Source organism: Antennarius striatus, chromosome 8 (genome assembly GCF_040054535.1).
Source record: "Antennarius striatus isolate MH-2024 chromosome 8, ASM4005453v1, whole genome shotgun sequence".
Taxonomy (NCBI): domain Eukaryota; kingdom Metazoa; phylum Chordata; class Actinopteri; order Lophiiformes; family Antennariidae; genus Antennarius; species Antennarius striatus.
In genome coordinates, this window is record NC_090783.1 from 15971376 (window position 1) to 15992500 (window position 21125).

General features: G+C 43.1%; 3 protein-coding genes across 4 annotated transcripts in view; all 3 read left to right on the plus strand.

The window, feature by feature from the left end:
- The first annotated feature begins 162 nt into the window (after window positions 1-162).
- wbp1lb (WW domain binding protein 1-like b) lies at window positions 163-13562 on the plus strand. The gene is made up of 4 exons (XM_068322509.1): window positions 163-509; window positions 4645-4747; window positions 6606-6767; window positions 10451-13562. The coding sequence occupies exons 1-4, from the start codon at window positions 441-443 to the stop codon at window positions 11251-11253; spliced, it is 1137 nt and encodes a 378-aa protein (XP_068178610.1). The 5' UTR covers window positions 163-440; the 3' UTR covers window positions 11254-13562.
- A 700-nt stretch (window positions 13563-14262) lies between these two features.
- On the plus strand, window positions 14263-18780 carry as3mt (arsenite methyltransferase). 2 transcript variants are annotated; one of them, XM_068321569.1, is made up of 11 exons: window positions 14263-14341; window positions 14599-14635; window positions 14876-15003; window positions 15097-15247; window positions 15674-15810; window positions 15899-15968; window positions 16127-16208; window positions 16283-16414; window positions 17080-17219; window positions 17307-17429; window positions 18279-18780. In XM_068321569.1, exons 1-11 carry the CDS (start codon window positions 14328-14330, stop codon window positions 18384-18386), a joined length of 1122 nt encoding a protein of 373 aa, XP_068177670.1. In that variant the 5' UTR covers window positions 14263-14327; the 3' UTR covers window positions 18387-18780. The 2 variants fall into 2 exon arrangements, with proteins under 2 accessions (XP_068177670.1, XP_068177671.1); XM_068321570.1 differs by having other exon boundaries at window positions 14277-14321.
- An 874-nt stretch (window positions 18781-19654) lies between these two features.
- Window positions 19655-21125, plus strand: part of cnnm2b (cyclin and CBS domain divalent metal cation transport mediator 2b) — a 32908-nt gene continuing 31437 nt past the window's right edge. Inside the window, exon 1 of the mRNA XM_068322609.1 lies at window positions 19655-21125. This exon is cut by the window's right edge and continues 119 nt beyond it. Coding sequence (XP_068178710.1) covers window positions 19759-21125 — 1367 coding nt within the window. The 5' untranslated portion in view covers window positions 19655-19758.

Sequence of the window (21125 nt, forward strand, 5' to 3'; positions counted from 1 at the left end):
TCGTGAAACAAGACAAACACAAGAAAGCAACAGGGCCATGCACTGGAGACGCACCGATCGCTGATTGGCCAACATCTCCCAGTTTACCCTCGCTGACCAATCACAGCTCAGTCCGCAGAACAACTGGCTAACCACTAAATTGAACGCCTATCACGTTTCGAACGTCGTGGTGAAGTCGCCACACCCAGCAGTGTCTGTGTCGGGGAAGCGCTTTGTGTAACAGCTGTATCAGCACCGACAACAACCGGTTGCGTTCGGAATGTCACCGCACTTCACCGAACTGTCCGGTCTGGGGAGGAGGCGACGCCGGCAGCGGACTCCCATCGCCGCGGGGACCAACAGAGACTGTTATTGAGGAGATGCGCACATCCCCATTTGTAGACCCCGGTGTTTACATGAGTGTTTTAGCCATAGCGACATTTCGGAAGAATTAGCGGCTCATGCTCATGATGGGATTGTTTCTGCACGCTGTTGACTCTGTCTCCCCCACCGACCCCGCAGCGGAAAGGGTAAGGGTTAGCAGTCAACGACAAGGCTTTCTCCCGCAGGGCCGTTAGCTTGCTAGCTCAGCATTTTAGCAAGCTGTCAAACTAGACACGAATGCGTTTATGAAACTGGAAGACACGTCTTAGCACCTAATTTATCAGCTGTCGGTGAATTTTGTGTACTTTAAACGAGGACTGCGCTACCGAGATGGTGTTAGCATTATTGCTAAGTGATGCTAGTCGCGATGGCTAACGTTCTTAGCTTTAAAGGTAAGAGAGGATTCTCTTGAACCAGGGCCTCAGGATTCTGTGACATTTTATCAAGAAATAAATTGGATAACAAAAGCAGGTATGAGTAAACGTTAGCAGACATAAAATGTGACACTTAAACACCAATTTTGTTATAAACACAGATGGCAAACTAAAATAAAGTCCTATCGAATGAACGTAATAGCTTTTCTATATGAGGATAATGCTATGCTATCGGTTTGTTGTCTGCAGATCAGTCGACAGTTTTATATTAAAATTAAAGTGTAATACAGCATGATATACTTAAATGGATGAAAAGACAAATCATGTGTTATTCCGTCAGAAATACACTTTGTAAATATAACAGGTATACTGAATTGTGTTATTAACTTCGAACTGAATTGATTGTGTTAAACAACAATACCGTATTGGACAGTTAAATACAAACTAAATGCGGTCACTGTTCTTTAGTTCGTTCTCGCAGCAGGTTATAGAATCTGTAAGAAAGAAATACCATAAAAGCGCAAACCCCTGATGGTTGCGTTTGATGCAGTTCTTTGACAAAGAGCTAGTAAAGCTGAGAAAACTACTACACTCACATGACATCATGAGGTAAAATAAAGCCAGTCTGTAAGCCAGGGATCATTATCACCCTGCATGTATGCACGCACACACACACACACACACACACACACACACACACACACACACACACACACACACACACACACACACACACACACACACACACACATTGAAAATCCATACAAACTGTGTTTTTCTCTTTCAGGGAAATGATTACTATCACATTTTAACATTGCAACTCAGAATTTTTGTACAGCTGTATTTTCATTAAATGCACACTAGCTCTTAAAAGCAGTTTTAAAAGATTAATTTGTTCCTGAAAACCATCTCAAAAGATCAGCATCAAATCAGTCTAGGTTCATTACAAGTTGTTGTTGGAAAACAATATGGTCATGTCTGAGAAATGTGAGCCCATCATGAATGTTCTGCTCTGGTTTTTATGCACCACCAACAGGACTACATTAACACTTGATGGTGGATAACGTTTAGGTTTGTGGAAGTTTGCTGTCAATTATAACGCATTTTAATTTTTTAATAAAATTTGTAAATAAAATTTGTTGAACTGACTTTCCGCTGCTAAAATTAAGAAGAAATGAACTGGAATCAGTTTTGTTTTGTCCTCAGTAACCTTGATGACCTTGAGAGAGCACATTTCTTTGTTGCTGGATGGAGCAATAAATAAGGGGCTGGAGCCGGCTTGATGTGCATCAGCTAACTTGCCAAGTCCTACAGACTTGTGTGAAGTGGAACAACTGACTGCAGTCAAGAATTAACTAATAACTGTAGCCACTCATCATCAGGACAGTATTTGATTATCAGCAGGGGATTATTTCAGCTCTTCTGATTATCTGACATTTCAACAGCTTCTTATTATTGAGGTCAGTTATTTTTTTAACACATCAATAAATCCTGGGACCGAAACCAAATCTGCTTTTAATCTGGTGGACTGGCATGAGAGAGGTAGATTGTTTCATTGTTCACGGCTCAAATGAGGAACAGAAGAATCTAATCTGTCCAAATTCTTCACTTGCTCATTGTCATTTACGCAGGATTAACACTTACTCAGAGTACAGCTCAATTTCAATTTTAATTTTTAGAATCATCACATTTTTCCATATGCAGGACATGCAGGTTATAATTTTTACATGTCAAAGATTAGATAAGGGTCTATAGATTTACTGTTGTATGTAAGAGGTGATGGTGTCGTAAGGTGCCATGAAGACTTCGCTTAATTTTCTGAAATTTCACACATACCTATGAGGGCCTCTAAAAGCATGGATCTTATCTCTTTCAGTTTGCTTGTTTTTATACTTTCAGGCTCATCTGAACCTTTAGTTGCTGACAATCACCTACGATAGCGATGGTGTTCTATCAACATCAGCACAAATTGAGTTTTACAAGCGTGGGGTCATCTTTGTCCTTGGTCACAGGCTTTCTACTTCCTTCTGAAGGCATGTCTGTGAAATGTGAGCCCCTTCCACTACTTGGCTGTATGTATGCAGAACAAGTGGAAGACCCACACAAGCTGGGCTGGATTGTCTTCTGTCTCCAGTTGCACTAAGTCCTCGTCCTTTGAATGGCATGGGGAGCCTTAGGCGGAACAAAATTTACAAGTCATTGAAAACGGTTTAAGTTATCAGATAAGAGGGTAGGAACAGAACACCACGTTTTGACAATTAAATCACCATGTTTTGCTATTTTTTTTAACCCATCCTAAGAGCTGTTAGCAAATGATTTCTCATCGTGCTTTAGGCCACATTTTAATGTCAACAGTTTGGGTTGTGCAGATATGTGTGTGTCGTTCACAGTCATTCCTGCGTTACTGCTCTGCATGAGGCCATTTCTAGACATCTCTTTCACACAGTCACACACTTGTGGCTCATGGATGTCCATGTCCGACGTAATGTAAGGCTGTAGCTGGGAGTTAACATGACGCTGCTGCCTGGAAATTTCCATAAAGCAATCCTTGTCATCTCGTGTGTGTGTGTGTGTGTGTGTGTGTGTGTGTGTGTGTGTGTGTGTGTGTGTGTGTGTGTGTGTGTGTGTGTGTGTGTGTGTGTGTGTGTGTGTGTGTGTGTGTGTGTGTGTGTGTGTGTGTGTGTGTGTGTGTGTGTGTGTGTGTGTGTGTGTGTGTGTCACAGAGACACCTGAAGTGACTGTTTCTACTGTTATAATGTGAACCTTGAGGTGGAGGGACCTGAATACTGGATCATGACAATCTGGGATCAGTGCTGTTAATCTATTGAGATAAAAGTAATCTTCCGGCTGGCTAATCATTAAGCTAATCGTAATGAAAACATCGGAGAGATAATTCCTGGAAATTTTCTTTGACCTTTTCCCTGAGGGGATCTTGATTGCAGAGCTCCCTTGCCTTTTGGCACTTTAGCAGATTTATCAGATATTCTTATTTCACCACTCTGATGCTTAGTTAGGGCGACTTTTGATAAGGTGGAGCTGTTATGTTCTGTTGAGACTTAAAATGTGCCTCAGGCTGTTGAAGTGGAGACCAGTGTCCCAATGATTTTTCCAATGTCTGATGAGAGTTCAAATAGAATGTAAAATCATGGATGATGTAATTGTTGAATTTTTTTTGCTGGAATTTTCTGCAATCACAGTATTTTCCGCACTATAAGGCGCACCTAAAAGTTTTACTTTTCTCAAAAACCAACAGTGCACCATATAAGCCAGTTTGCCTTATATATGAAAAACGTCGTAGAATAGGCCATTCATTGAAGGTGCGCCTTATAATCCAGTGTGCCTTATGATGTGGAAAATACTGTGCCCTTGGTTTAAATGAAGACTTTCTATCTCTTTACCTGAACCAGTGGTTAGAGTTTAAATTTGTTTAGATTATCATTGTTTGGATTTTAGCAAGTAGGGTCACATTAGTCCAACCACCCAATCAGAAGTGCCTTCTCAAACGATATTAGCTGATTCAGATCTCTTTGCCGGTGCCGCCAGTAGTCACACGTTTTTAAATAGTTTCCAAAATTAAAACAAACAGATAAGATTAGAATGAAACACCTAGATTTAAAACAGTATTAGAAGTGAAACCAGTGAAAATGGAATCAAACATTAAAAAGCAGAAACTTTTGAGCAACTTAACATAAATCTGCTCCAGAATCAAGAATCTAGACATCTGGTGCGAGACATGTGATTTATGGTGCTCTGTCAGGAGTATTAGTGAGGTCTTTCAGTGTAAAAGTTAAAAAAAAAAAAAGTCTCAAGATGTTGCTTGTGTTGAAAGTTGAGATGTTCACATACAGTACATTCCTGTGCACACTGTACATACTTAACTTTTAAAGAGCCTCCTCTTTTCTTGCAGATCATTCTGCACTGTGAAGGCATTAAAAACCAAAGCTACATCTGTGAGTCCGGACACTGCTGTGGGGAGTCTCAGTGTTGCAGCTACTACTATGAGCTGTGGTGTAAGCGTTGGTCCTTCTTTATTCTTCTTTTATCCCTTCTCACCCTCCCTCTGTGTATTTCCAATATGCTTATTCCTTGTATAAAATATCAGTGCTATGTTCCCGTTATTCTATTGTTCAAATTTAAGATTTCATCAATGACAATGTCACTTCACACGCCTTAAATTGGACGTACTGATCAGATCTGTTACGTACTGATGAGATTGATCTGAAAAGGTGGCATCATGTTGTGTAGTTCCCCACAAGCTCCCTGGATCTTCTCACGGACCATACAGAATTTTAAAATAATCAGTTCCTTTTAGATGCCAGGAGAAACTACAGATAGCGACCTATGTAAATCATTCCTGTGTCCAGGACTCAGACTTGTAAAATCTCAATGCATTTCTTGATTTAGATCACAGAATAATCTTGAAGAAATTGTGACAATTCAGTCAATTCAATTTATTTGTGGGCAAGGAATATGGGAGTGATCTCACACACAGCCATGAACAACATGTATGAATGAAAACATTCAGTCACACATGCCAGGTTTTCTCACTTCAACAAAATACTCTATAAAATTGCACATGCCTCTTTACGTGTTAAACATTATTTATTCGCTCTGCAGTTTTTGAAAATGTCGAATGTCTCCTCCATGCTTGTTATAACAGAGAAACGTTCCCCGGTGAGCAGATAAATAAAATAAAACCTACACACGCATCATCCAACACAGGAGAGCTCACTGTGGAGTGGGTGGAAACGTAAGTCATGTTTAATGATCTGTACAGCAGGTGTGTTGTGTGTATACACCTCATTCCCTCTGTTAAACACACGTGATCTAACGAAATGTGTTTTTAAGTGCAATATTAAATGTCTTGCTTACTTCCGCTGGAGATAAGCTCACATCTTAAACCCACTCAAGCAGTACAAATCTTGTATATTAATCTATTCTTTGTGTCAAGCTAACCGGGGCTGTTTCACATATGGGCGTGTTCTGCTAATCGCTTCAGGGGCTTGTCTGAGTGGGCTTTATACTCTCTGTCATGAGATACAGGCCCTTTTAGAGAATTAAATCCCACCGTTTGCAGTTTTACTAGCATCAGATTGGGATATAGAGCTGGACTCTGCTTTCACTATTCTGTCTTCATTTTCTTATCTTTCTACCTGTAAATAAACCATTTTACCTTCTTAGGTAACATTTTATGAAATAGCTTCACATCAAGAGTTTAGAAAATGTAAAAACCTGCAATGTTGCAGTGCAGCAACCCAAAACAGGCCGCATCATATATCATATCATATCATGGTGTTATTATTGGCGCTACTGTCACAGAGACAGTCAGATCGCGTTCCGTTCACCTCAGACCAGTCGCGATCAACAACATCGGGACATTTTAAACTTTTTTTTGCAAAGGATCTGAATAATTCCTGGTAAGAAATACAGCCCTGTGGCTGTTCTACCTGTCCATGTCTGCTTTCACCAACAGAGATGTATGCACTGAATGCCTCATTGTACTGTTTACATTCTTTGTCCGCCTTGTCCTTGAAGAGAAGTTTCAGCATTTTTTTTTTCTTTTCTGGATTAGTAACGTCCTACTTATTTCAAACACGCGCAGAAAAAAAAAAACATCCCGGGAGGTTTTTGAAGTCTTCTTGGTTTTTCTTCCACACTCCTGTTTAGGTTACATAAACAGGAGAATATTAATGACATTTACAGTTATATTCCCCAAGTTCATTCGTTAATCATCGCCATTCATTCAGAGAACGGAGGACTGGACGTTTATGCATACGATGGAGCTTAGGCGTTTTAAACACAACAAGCCTTTTATTGGCATCCTGCTGTCAACTCTTCATGAATGTGTGGATCTCGGTCTTACTGCAGGGTTTTGGTTGGTCTGGGGCATCATCTTCATCCTGAGCTGCTGCTGTATATGTCACCATCGTCGCACCAAACACCGGCTCCAGCACCAACAGCGGCAGCACGAGATCAACCTCATCGCTTACCGGGAAGCCCACAGCTACGCCTCCGTGCCCTTCTACTTCAGTAAGAAAACACCACCGTGACATTGTTGCTCCTCGTCTTGGGTTTCCAGGCCCAGACACGACCGATGTACTCAGTCTGACTGTTTTCATCCACATCTGTTCTGTTCCCACACACGTCTGCTTCTACTTTAGGCATCACTTATGGAAACAAGTAAATATTTTACTTTACAAAGTAAAATATGTGAAACACAGAATAATGACGGTGGTGATACCTGTGTCAAATCTGCTGCAGTTATTTGATGACATAGCACGTTTACATCAAAATGAAAAATTTCAATTTGACAAGTGGAACGGTGGAGACGAAGTCAAAGCAGCTGCTTCGGGCTCAGGTTAAATGTTTGCACTGACAGGTATCCCTGGCTTCACACAGCGTCAGGACCCTTCCTGTTTGCATGCCCCAGTTTCCAGGAAAAAGCCCACATTATTCTCTTGTGCACCTCGTCCGTGTTGCAACACCATCCCAGTGCTGCAGCAGAATTAACACTAAATCTTCATAACATTTCTACATCTGTTGATTTTGGAATGCTTCAATATTGGTTTGGGATGTTCCCTGAAGTCCGAAAACTTTCAGGGGTCAGAAAAGCAAGACTGTAGCCTAAAGCCCAACCCCTGGTCTTCTTTCTAACCCTGCCCTTTTAACTTACCCCTCACAGCAGGGTTACACACGTTTATCTAGAAATGGGACGCCCATGTTGCCGCAAGAAGACACAAGCCAGTGTCTTATTGTGCCGGTCCCAAGCCCGGATAAATACAGAGGGTTGCGTCTGGAATGGCATTCGGCGTGAAACTTTTGCCAAATCAAACATGCGAATCAAACCTATGACTTCCATACCAGATCGGTCGAGGCCCGGGTTAACAACGACCGCCATCGGCGCTGTTGACCTACAGGGCGCCGGTGGAAATTGGACAACTGTTGGTCGAAGAAGGAGAGGAGGAAAGTGTGCTGTAAGAAGAGAGAAGAGGAACACCAAGAGTATAGGACTGAGAGTAGGGATGTTGAATGTTGGAACTATGACAGGAAAAGGTAGAGAGTTGGTTGACATGATGCAATGGAGGAAGGTAGACATACTGTGTATCCAGGAGACCAGGTGGAAAGGTAGCAAGGGTAGACATTTAGGAGCAGGGTTCAAGTTGTACTGTCATGTTGTAGATAGGAAGAGAAATGGAGTAGGAGTTATCTTGAAGGAGGAGTTTGTTAGGAATGTCCTGGAGGTAAAAAAGAGTGTCAGATAGAGTGATGAGTCTGAAGCTAGAAATAGAAGGTGTGATGTTCAATGTTGTTAGTAGCAATGCTCCACAGGTAGGATGTGAGCTGGAGGAGAAGGAAAAATTCTGGGTGGACTTTGATGAAGTGATGCAGAGCATACCTAGAAGTGAGAGTTATCACTGGTGTACAGGGAGATGCAGGGCAAGGTGAAAGTAGAGGTAACAAAGGCCAAACAAGGGGCTTATGATGACTTGTATGCTAGGTTGGACAGTAAGGAGGGAGAGACTGATCTATACAGGTTGACAAGACAGAGAGACAGAGATGGGACGGATGTGCAGCAGGTTAGGGTGATTAAGGATAGGGATGGAAGTCTATTGACAAGTGCCAGTAGTGTGATGGGAAGACTGAAAGAGTACTTTGAAGAGTTGATGAATGTGGAAAATGAGAGAGAACAAAGACTAGAAGAGGTGACTGTTGTGGACCAGGAAGTAGCAAAGATCAGTCAGGATGAAGTGAGGAGGGCATTGAAGAGGATGAAGAGTGGAAAGGCAGTGGGTCCTGATGATATACCTGTAGAGGTATGGAAGTGTCTAGGAGAGGTGGCGGTAGAGTTTCTGACTGGGCTGTTCAACAGGATCTTAGATAGTGAGAAGATGCCTGAGGAATGGAGGAGAAATGTGCTGGTGCCCATTTTTAAGAACAAGGGAGATATGCAGAGTTGTGGCAACTACAGAGGAATAAAGCTGATGAGCCATACAATGAAGTTATGGGAAAGAGTAGTGGAAGCTAGACTAAGGGCTAGCTTTGAGGATGTTGATAGAGAAGTACAGAGAAGGCCAGAGGGAGCTGCATTGTGTTTTTGTAGATCTGGAGAAAGCTTATGACAGGGTGCCCAGAGAGGAACTGTGGTATTGTATGAGGAAGTCTGGAGTGGCAGAGAAGTATGTTAGAGCAGTGCAGGACTTGTATGAGGACTGTAAGACAGTGGTGAGGTGTGCTGTAGGTGTGACAGAGGAGTTCAAGGTGGAGGTGGGACTGCATCAGGGATCAGCTCTGAGCCCCTCCTTGTTTGCTATGGTGATGGACAGGCTGACAGACGAGGTTAGACAGGAACCTCCATGGACTATGATGTTTGCAGATGACATTGTGATCTGCAGTGAGAGCAGGGAGCAGGTGGAGGATTGTCCCGGAAAGGAGAGGAATGAAGGTTAGCCGCAGTAAGACAGAGTAAATGTGTGTAAATGAGAGGGACCCAAGTGGAAGAGTGAGGTTACAGGGAGAAGAGATCAAGAAGGTGTAGGATTTTAAGTACTTAGGGTCAACAGTCCAGAGCAATGGAGAGTGTGGAAAAGAGGTGAAGACGCGTGTACAGGCAGGATGGAACGGGTGGAGAAAAGTGTCAGGTGTGATGTGTGATAGAAGAGTTTCAGCTAAAATGAAAGGAAAGGTGTACAAAACTGTGGTGAGACCAGCGATGTTGTTTGGTCTAGAGACAGTGTCACTGAGGAAAAGACAGGAGGCAGAGCTGGAGGTAGCAGAGATGAAGATGCTGAGGTTCTCTCTGGGAGTGACCAGGAAGGATAGGATCAGGAATGAGTACATCAGAGAGACAGCACATGTCAGAGGTTTTGGGGATAAAGTCAGAGAGGCCAGACTGAGATGGTTTGGACATTTCCAGAGGAGAGATAGGGAATATATTGGTAGAAGAATGCTGAGTTTTGAAGTGCCAGGCTGGAGACCTAGAGGAAGACCAAAGAGGAGGTTTATGGATGTAGTGAAAGAGGACATGAAGGTAGTTGGTGTGAGAGAAGAGGATGCAGAAGACAGGGTTAGATGGAGGCAACTGATTCGCTGTGGCGACCCCTGAAGGGAAAAAGCCGAAAGGAAAAGAAGAAGAAGATCTAGAAATGGGACACCCTTCATCACGTCATCAGTAGATCAGTTCAGTTCTGGTTCAGATAACTATCTCAGATGTTTCTCCAACAGTCAGGTCTCTCACTCCCACAACAGCTGAGCAGTAGATTTCTTTCCTGATGGAAATGGGATGAAATTCCTGATTTGTTCAGACGTCCCTTTAAGAACATGAAAGTATTCTAATTCCATATAAGCCTGTTGCTTCTGTTATCAATTAGTTATCAACTAGCGATTAATCAGACCTTAAATACAGGACAGAACAAAAGAAGAGTAGAAAATAACATAAGCAGCATCTAAAAAATATATTATTCTTCCTGTTTGCGGTCTGTGTTTGTAAAACCTCTTTGTTTGACGGGTCGTGTGGAGAGCAAGATGACCACCACCACTTCTTAGAGGAGCTGCTCTGGCCGAAAACATAACTGCTAAAAAGAAACAAACAGCGCAATGTTACGAAGACGTTCACCTCGCTGCATGCATTTGATTAGTGTTTCGTCTTTAGTACGTGTATAAATTAGTAGTTTGTTCTACTCAAAGTTTATTTTCCCACAACTCCTTTTTTTCAGGGTTTCTGCCAAACTACCTCCTGCCTGACTATGAGGAGGTGGTTAACCGGCCCCCAACTCCTCCTCCTCCCTACAGTGCCTTACACACCGGCCCAACCTCGGTGGTTTGTAGTCCGCTGACTCCTGAGCAGCAGGAGGGACGCTGTCTGACCACTCAGCCCACTCCGGAACTCCCGGTCTCTGACAGTCCCGAAGAAGCACAACCTCCCACTTTAACCATTACGCCAAATAACAAGCCCGTGCAGACGGCACATGAATCGAGCGAGATGCAGCTGTCAGAGGGACTCAACAGGGAGGGGCTTACCAGCCTGGAGAAGAAAAGTGGAAGTGGGGAAGACTCCTGTAAGGAACCCCTGCCAAAGGACCTTTCAGAGGGTGGTGCGTATGACAAAGATCACCTCCCCGATAGAAGGAGGAGGCGATTCACAGGGGACTCTGGGATTGAGGTGTGTGTGTGCGGCACACGTGGGAGCAGCGGCTTCAGTGGAGCTGGAGGGACAATTCAGGAAGGCAAGGAGTTGAGGGAGCTGGAGAGGCTGCTGGGACACGAAGGAGACGATGAAGAGGAGGAAGAGGCGGGGGACTTCTGCGACAGCTGTGGTCAGCGAACCTCCCTCGGTGTCGAGGAGGAGCAGGCGCTGGCGCGGCCAGATAGGCGAGCCACACACGAGCCGTCAGGACCTCCTCAGCCGGCTCACCAGAAAGCCGACGCCTCGCTCCACCCTCAAGTGTGCCTCCTCCTGCACACCATCAGCGAGCACGAGGGGCCTCACCACAGCTCCAGCATGGGGCCTCAGGGCTGAAGCGCAGTTAGCGTAGCTTTATGTCATATGCGGAGGGAGCGCGCTGGAAGCACGTGCTGTTGATGTATCTCTGGACACTTTTTAGGTATTTAATATTTTTATGAATGTTGGATAAAACAGGCGTAGGAGCAGGAAGTAAAATGTGACAAAAACAAATAACCAAAAGAGAAGGTGCTCCTCCACGCACTGGAACAGTGGCCTTAACCTGTGTATTTTGGGATACAGTGGGTGTAGATGCCCTTTTAACAGCCTGTGGCAATTAATACTCCTTCACACACAAACACACATATGTAGAAAATGCATATATAAGTAGTCTTCTCAGTTCTCCAAAGGAAGCTGACACAGACTCATATACTTGACAGCTGATGCTGTGATGTCGGGACGGGACGTTCACTGCCCAGGATGAACGCAGCTATCCTCACCAGGTGATGGCAATAATTCCGCAAGGACATTCTCTGCTGACACAAAACCACAAAGTTAAAAGACACACACACGCACACAGGAACATTTTGTATGAGGACAAAGTGGAGTCGCCACAGTTTGTACTCAAGCAGACTTATGCTGCGTGGGGGACACGAGAGGAGGACTGCGGGACGTCCCGTAGAGCCAAGCTTCTTAACTGCTTTCAGTGATTATAAACAGCTTTGCCTTGATTTCTATTTGTTTTTTTGCTGCTGTTTATCTGCCTGTTCTCGATAGAAGAGTCTTAAGTGCATTAAAAAAAAGTCTTGTGAGAAGTTACAATTTTGCACAACATATATCTTTATAAATCAAGCTTTTAAAATAAAACCAGAATCGTTTAGTTTTAAATTGCTGTATGTGATTATATTTCTAGGAATCCACCTTTATAAATCATTAAAGGTTCACCTAGTACAAAATCTGTTTTTATGAGGCGAATTGAATGAATGTTTAATGTATGTGCTTACCCAAAAATCAACGACCAGCTTCAGAGAAACTGAGAGACCGTAACAAAGCAGCTACCAAAGTCCGAGAAGAGAATGTAACGCTTCTAAGAGATTCCAGCTGAGACAGGAAACATCAGACCTCATTTGCTCCAGCAGATCATCACCATCACCAGCGTTACTGACAGAAACAAACAGTCTTTGTGTTGGATTTTCATATTGGCACAATCTTGTCATTTCATTGTCATGGCGTTCATAAACATCAGTTTCATGGATTAAAGCTCATATCATGTCTAGATAGCTTTTCTATAAAAACATGGTCTTCACTAAGTTTCCTTTTTATCTACTGACAACCTTCTGAATATACAGTCTTTGAGAAAGTGTTCCTTCTGTGGGAAAACCTTATGTTTTTGTGTCATCATCCAGAATTATACAACTTTATATAAGCTAATTCATCTCATATTTGTCATGGTTGTAGGCAGATTTGTGAAAGTTGTGGCCTTGTAAATCAAAAATAATCCAAATAACACCAGTAAAGGCCACAAAGCAGATAAGATTAAATAATTTTGACTATGGATAGCTGAACATCAGCCAATCGTAGTTGAACTTCCATGGAAGCTATATGTCGATGATTGATGGATGTGCCTTGGAAAGTACCACTATTTTCCAATTAATAGGTTTTATCAAAGCTTTACACACCGGGATAAGTGAAGGTTTATGTTTTTACTTCCTTTGAAAGAACTGGAACTGATGATGCTACATGTGTTTGTGTCACACCTTATTTTTAGAACTCCCTCAAAAATGCACACATTGCAATGTCTCCAAAGCACAAATTTTACATCTGTTCTTACAGATTTTTATTAATTAATTAAAACAATCTTAAAGATGTCTCCAAAAGTGTATCACTTGAACTTTTTACATTAATACAATGATTGATTATTAAATATTACTATCAGGAACAAATTCTGCAGAGCTTTATTTGTTTATTCTTTTGTGAGATAAAAAGTAATAGTGTGTAGTTGTACATGTCGCACCACAATTTTTTTCATATCAGCAGAATCCTTTAAGAAAAACAAGGAAATGTCAAAACCACTTAATATTTTTTTAAAAATTAAAATTTATAAAATATTTGTGAACCAAATAGTTGCATTATTATGCACAATGAAATATTGTCTTCACTGTTTTGTCTTTGTAGTTTTTTTTTTCTGTTCAGAAAATACAAAACTTCTTTTGAGACTTCTACGGTTTAGTGAGACATGTTTGAATAATCATACAATAGATGATTTTTTATTAAGCTCGGGGCCTCTATTTCTTCAATGTGTGTCTGTGGATATCCACACATTCTTTGAATGTCTTGATTTATGGTCATTCAATAAAACAACCAAGATGGATGTGTGTTCAATAAACATGCCCTTTAAATTTCAAGTTGACTCTTCTGTTGTGAATAACTGACAATAATTAAATTTGTGTGTGTGTGTGTGTGTGTGTGTGTGTGTGTGTGTGTGTGTGTGTGTGTGTGTGTGTGTGTGTGTGTGTGTGTGTGTGTGTGTGTGTGTGTGTGTGTGTGTGTGTGTGTGTGTGTGTGTGTGTGTGTGTGTGTGTGTGTGTGAGGGAGAGCAAGGATTTCAGGTACATTTTCAAATGGCTTGCTCCAGTGAAGGGAACGCTCTTTTCTGAAATAATAAACATTTATTCGTAAAGCGTATAATTACATCAACAGACATTTTGAAGCGTTTTTACAGGAACAGTTATAAAAAAACAAAAAAAAACAAAAAACAACCTCCAGAAAAAAACATAAACGACAGCAACACGGAAAACTCAATCACTGAGGGAGAAACTTTATTTTTACTAATATACTATAGCGACGCCATTCATTGCCCGCCCAACCCCTAATTTGGATCGATTATCACGTGACGACGTATTCACAGTTCATTCAGGGACGCCGGCGAGCATGATGGGATGTGTCGTCGCCATAGTAGGATTCGAAAACTTGAGCGCCCTCTATTTGTGTCTCCAGACCCGGCTGTGCGTTCTTCTAATAGCAGATAGGGGGCGCTGTAGAGCCGGATGTCTACCTCATGTGACTGTAGCGTTACTTTCCTTCCTTCTGCGCCTGCGTGGGTTTCTTCTTTTTCCACTGTCCCGCTCACGCTTCTAGCATAACAGGTAATCATGGCAGAGAAGAGGTAAGGAGACTCACTCTATCTGGTCTCATCTCCATCTAGCATCAACTTAAAGTAGCTTGCGTCATTCAGACAGTGAAATATAACTTTAAGAAGACGGTAACAGATGTTTTATGATGGCGTTTGTTAAACTGCGTAATTTAATTTATGCATCAATAGTAACTTTAAACTTGTGAAACATAACTTCAGCTGGCTCAGGAACACGCAGATGTAGCGGACATGCCATTGGGAGATAACTTGTACACAATCTTTTTTTTAAGCGGCTTCGCTGGAAGCGACATCCACGGGGACGTCAAGGTAATCAATCACACCTCTCCTCTTATGTAACACGACACAAATATCACCGGATTTATTGTTTTAATCTGATGGATTAACATGGTGTTTGAGTTTTGTCCTGTCCTGATTCCGCCTCTCAAAGTTCACCTTTGAAGTTTTGTGCTCTTTATTACTCGTATACCAGTCATCTATTAACTAATATACTGTATCTTCCTGTGAGATGAGCCTCATCTACAGCTAGTTTTTCCTGATGTTTGGCAGGATTACTATGACAACGTGCTGAAGACCACCTCAGACCTGAAGACTGATGTGTGTGTGGCTCCAAACAGACCCACCCCTGCCTTTGTCCTTCAGGCCCTGAAGAAAGTTCACCCTGAAGTTATTAAGAGGTCTCTGAACTGTTGTTACATTCTCTGTGGTTTCCTCAGAAGCGTGTCCACAGATCCAGTGATGGTCATATCGTAGGTGTCCCCGTGCTTCAGGTTCTATGGATGTGGTATGGTGGTGCCCGAGGGCTTGGAGGGGTGCAGGATGCTGGACCTGGGCAGTGGAAGTGGAAGAGACTGCTACATCCTGAGCCAGCTGGTGGGAGAGAAGGGCCACATCACTGGAATTGACATGACTAAAGGCCAGGTGCTGAAGCCCTGCATTGCAGTTCAGATGTAAAATTAAGTTCAGAAAGTACCTATTGCTTTCCTGAACACACATCTCTCATCAGGGCTGGGCAACTTTGTATCACTGAGATTACTGAAACCTTTCACCTCAGTTACAGATTAGTTATTATTGCAAACATCTCACAGAAAGTTCCCAGGTCCACAAGGAGCCCAGCACATTGCCATGCTGCCCAAGAGTTAAGGTGGCATAGAATTCTTGTGTTTTTTGTGATGTGCTGCTTAGCTCACATCACTCCCCTCTGCAAGTTTTGCAAAGTTGGTAACTCATGACAGTGTTAAACTGATTTGGGTAATTGGTATTGTATGTCTACCCATCTACCTTGGCTGCTCACCCGGACACATAGATTCTATACAAGTAATCACACAAGTTGGTTTTGTGTTGCAGGTTGAAGTGGCCCAGAAACACGTGGACTATCACATGAAAGAGTTTGGCTACAAGAAGCCCAATATCAGATTTGTCCAGGGCTTCATTGAGGCCCTGGCAGACGTCGGTCTGGAAAAAAACTCATTTGATATTATGGTGTAAGAAGTCCTCCTTTTCTAATCCTTTTTTTTTGTATTTGGATATTGTTTAACTCGACACAAACTGTGCTGTGATTTTCTACCATAGCTCCAACTGTGTGGTGAATCTCTCTCCAGACAAGAAGAAAGTGTTGGCTGAAGCTTACAGCATGCTCAAGGTACTTTGATGTTCACTCTGGCCTCCCTGTCTGATCATAAATCAGAGATTTTTTTGCACCTAGGATAAAACATTTCAAATCATGAGTCACTAAACCGTGACATCTGCAGAATTTGCATTGATATTCATTATACTCCGTCTTTGTCTGCTGATCTTCAGGATGGTGGCGAGATTTATTTCAGTGACGTCTACAGCAGTGGAAGGCTCCCGGAGGAAGTTAAAAAAAACAAAATCCTCTGGAGTGTGTCAGATTAATTTCCTATGCACATAGATGCTCACAAATACAAATGATGACGGAGCTGTTTTTCTTTGCAGGCGAGTGTCTCGGTGGATCTCTCTGGTGGAAGGATCTGCTGCAGCTGGCAGAAGACGTGGGCTTCAGTCCACCTCGACTGGTTATAGCCAGTACCATCGCTGTGGGAAACAAAGAACTGCAGAACATTCTGGGTTTGATATTGGTTTTTATTTCTCATTTGTTCCTTATTTCTTCTGGGGTTTTTTGTTTGTTTTAATTTGGAAAAAAAAAACTAAAGCAAAGTCTTTTAAAGTCTTTTAATCATATAGTACAATCCTATGTTGGAGTTATGTGCATAAAAGAAAAGCACTTGTTTTTGCTAATGAAGTTATATTAATTTTACTGTATGTTACTTGAAGGTTCCTTAACGCCATTCCAGTTTGCTCCAGTTGACTTTAATCCCTGTTTGCAGCTCTGATGGGTGAAATGAGGTCAATAAGAGAGTGAGGGAAAAGTCAGTCAAGCACAGTTTACATCTGTCTACACTGAGCTCAAATCAGGATTCAAGCTCTCAGCCTGTTTTAATCTGTTTTTGAGTCAAACTTTATGAAAGAAATGATAATTGTCTTGGCTTAGGTGGATTTATATTTCAATCATTTTGATTTACAATCCTGTGTTTGGATTTCATTTGTGCTGCATGACTCTGGTTAATGTTTGACACACATCAATGCTGTGGTTTACTGCTGGTTGTGTTTGCACCGCTCTGCAGCCAGTTGTTAACTGTTCAATGAAAGCATCGCAGAAGAAACACGTTCATACCCATCTGGTTGACTGTGATGCATTTACAAATAATCTTCTACCTGCTCTGTTAATTCAGGTGACTTCAAGTTTGTCTCTGCCACCTACCGCCTGTTCAAGATCCCCAAAGGCAACAGCAAACCCTGTCAGGTCGTGTATAAAGGGGGTATTTCAGGAGTAGAAGACAGCTTCCAGTTTGACTGTCAGTACACTTTCAAGGTTTGTAAATGCTGCAGTCCAAGAAGAGATCAGTTTCTCCTGTTGATGACTTACATGCTAGTAACCAGGTCTGTGTATATTCTCCAGGCCAATGAAGCGGTTGAGGTTGATGGAGCGATGGCCTCCATCCTGACCCTCTCAAGATTTGCGAAGAACTTCACTTTCCAGCCAGCAGGGGGCCCCTGTGAGCCCAGTGGAGTGCAAAATAAGGTCAGTGTCACAACTTCATTCCTGGTTGAAGACGTTTTTGTCTGATTTGTGTTTGATCACTAGAGGTCAGCATCTTTGTTCTTTGAGTTTGAAGTGTTTGACACACCCAGAGAGCGCTGCTCACTGCGCTTACAGTCACCCACATACACACACATTCTGTATGTACACCGACACCAAAGCTGCAAGTTCTTCCACAGCCACTCAAACATACACACTCGTCTGCATGCACAAGGTCAAGCAGCTGTCTTAGAGTCATAACCAGACTGTGGAGTCCTGCGGGGGAACCTTGAACAGGAAGGAATGTTCTCTTTTCAGCTAATGGAATACCGTCCTATCAGGTCTCATGGCCATTCTGTAAACACACGCATATCTACAAACACCACTACATGTTTTACAGCATTCGCACAAAATAGAGTCACTGGTTTTATGATGTTATTTTTCCACTGATAAGTTTCTATTTCAATTTTGAGCGCCTAAAAATTTTGAAAATCGTAAGGATTTATCAGCATGTGTATCTTGGTTTGCTCTTTGGACTGCCCTTCAGAGGCGACGTCACGTTTCTCTAATCAACGCAGCTCATCGGTGGCAATAAAACGCCTTTGGTCTTTTTCTTGAAAACACTACTTCTTATTTTTTTAAAAAACATTGATAAAAGAGAACCATAAACCTACAGTAACCATGTGTTTATTTTTGCTCTATCATCCATAAAGTGCAGCACATAAATTACTACTGCAAGAAAATAGGAGAAAGTAAAAAAATTGTTTTATCAAATGGGACATTTGGAACACAGAACTTTTATGGAACTGACTGTCAGCAGTGAGATCCTAATGATTTGTACTGTTGGTGCAGGTCAGTGCCGTGGATCCGTTCGAGCTGGCCGTCCAGCTGGAGAAACGAGGTGCCGGTTCGGCCACAGGGGGGTGCTGTAGCACACAGTCTGCTTCCTGCTGCAAGTAATGATGGGAAGAGTGCTGAGGAACTGAGGCCCAGCGTCATAACATAGTTGAAATTAACTTTTGTTACTACACCTTCTTTCCTTATTAACATTTAAAATGTGTATTCACAGTTTGTCTGATGTATGAAGGCAAAATCTGAATACAAAGAATTTTAATACATGTACATAACCTGTAATTGAAGGTAGCAAAATACTTATGAGACGTAATTGTGACTTAAACAACTTCAGCAGGGCTTTTCCCACTGTTGCTTCAGAAATGACAGTAGTTTGATTGTAATTGTCTTTAATTTGTTGACTTGTCAGAGTTTGCATTAGTGTTAGCTTCACAGTGCCATCAATTATTATGTAACTTTCAATGTGATGTTTCTGAGACTGGACAATAAATCTTGGCTAGCAGTTACGTGTCCTTTTTCATTCCAGACATTCATTTTCATTCTAGCACATATTTGATTGTGGGTTCTTTGCACCAGTAATGCATGAGGAGCTTTTGCATCAAGAATGAGTCATGAAATGAATGGAGGCTGTAGAGTCTATTGAAAATTGGCATTTTGTGTTTTGATTGCTTTGAAACTGAAGGTTGCATCTTTGTGGTTTCCAAAGATGACTCGAAGGCCTCAAAATGTGTTTATATTTATAAAAATCAAACCTGTGCCCTTTAAAATGTCAGTTTAGACAACTTCAGAAGTCAACTTTGGTGTATCTGTTGCTAATACTTCCTCAATAGGTCCCTAACCTGTAACTAAACGCCACATGAATTTATTTATTTTTAATTTACATTTTAAAGGATTATTTTAGCATCACTACTGTAAGACTGGTTTTGGGCCTCTGTTTGGCCTCACATGAACGGTATGGATCGATTTGTCATCAATGAAGTACCTCAAAAAACTTAACACCTCTGACAGCTTCATTGTATCAATAACAATATCCGGTATTGATTTCATTCATATTGTGATGCTTTTATACCAGAATTGATAACTTATTGTGTTTTTCCTCCAGATGAAGTTAACTGATCGACAATATTTGTCTCCTGTCGTTGGATATGTGTTTTTTAAAAAAATTGAAAAGTCACGAGTAGACGGACTTCTCCGTCTCATAACATGAGGTGCACTTGTTTTGGAATTTGATTTGCCGAGGAGGCTGCGGACGCCCCGCCCTTCGGTCAAGGCCTCCTCCTGATTGGCCGACACCGTCGCCCGTCTCAAGAAAGTCAGGGGAGGCACGAGTTGGCCCGTAAGCCTGCGCTCTCAAGTCATCAGTGTCGGACACGTAGTGGGAACGAGTGGGTCCCGATGCGCCCGTCGGTGGAGATGAAGCCGGACTCCGCCTGGCTCTGATTTTTAACATCCCTTTTCATTCAGGAGCCCGGTTGTCAACATGGCAGAGCCGTTATCTCAAGCGCCAATGGTTGCAAAAATGGCGTCAGTAAACCGGGTCCGAGCTTTGGCGATGATTTTCTTAACTGTCACTTGCTGTTGTGTCACCCCGACAAGTGGCAAGGAGGGCACGGAGGAGACCGTCATCATCGGGCTCCGGCTGGAGGACACGGACGACATTTCCTTCATGGATAAGGGCTACCTGCGGGTGAGCGAGCGCTCCCGGGTGAAGCTGAGGGTGTACGGGCAGAACATCAACAACGAGACGTGGTCCAAGATCGCTTTCACTGAACACGAGCGGAGCCGGACGCTGGGGGGCTTTGATAGCTCCTCGGGGGACAACCAGAGCCAGGAGGACGCGTCCGGCTTGCATCCCTGCGGCATCAGAACTTCGGATATCATCATCCTGCCCGACATCATCCTGAATCGAAAGACGTCTGGGATCGTGGAGATCGAGGTCAAACCTCTACGGAAGACCGAGAGGAGCAAAGCCTACTATCTGTGCATCGCCACCGCCACGCCGGCCGCGCCCGGGATGCACGACCCGTGGACGGAGAACACCTGGATCTACCACGACGGGGATGACACCAAAGTGATCGTGGTGGAGGAGAAAAAGTTTCTGTTGCCTTTCTGGCTCCAGGTCATCTTCATCTCCATGTTGCTCTGCCTGTCTGGGATGTTCAGCGGCTTGAACCTGGGGCTCATGGCTCTGGACCCCATGGAGCTGCAGATCGTCCAGAACTGTGGTACAGAGAAGGAGAAGAATTACGCCAAAAAAATCGAGCCGGTCAGGAGCCAAGGGAATTACTTGCTTTGCTCGCTTCTGCTCGGGAACGTCCTGGTGAACACCACCCTCACCATCCTGCTGGATGACATCGCCGGTTCGGGGCTGATCGCGGTGGTCATGTCCACCATCGGAATAGTCATTTTTGGTGAGATCGTGCCCCAGGCCATCTGCTCCAGACACGGCCTCGCCGTGGGTGCGAACACCATCTTCCTCACCAAGTTCTTCATGTTGCTCACCTTCCCCGCTTCCTACCCGGTAAGCAAGCTGCTGGACTACCTTCTGGGTCAGGAGATAGGAACCGTGTACAACCGGGAGAAGCTCCTGGAGATGCTGCGCGTCACGGATCCCTACAATGACCTGGTGAAGGAGGAGCTGAACATCATCCAGGGCGCTCTGGAACTGAGGACTAAGACGGTGGAGGACGTGATGACGCCGTTGAGAGATTGCTTCATGATCCCAGAGGATGCCACCCTGGACTTCAACACCATGTCTGAGATCATGAAGAGCGGCTACACGCGCATCCCGGTCTATCAGGGCGAGAGGTCAAACATAGTGGATCTGCTCTTTGTCAAGGACCTGGC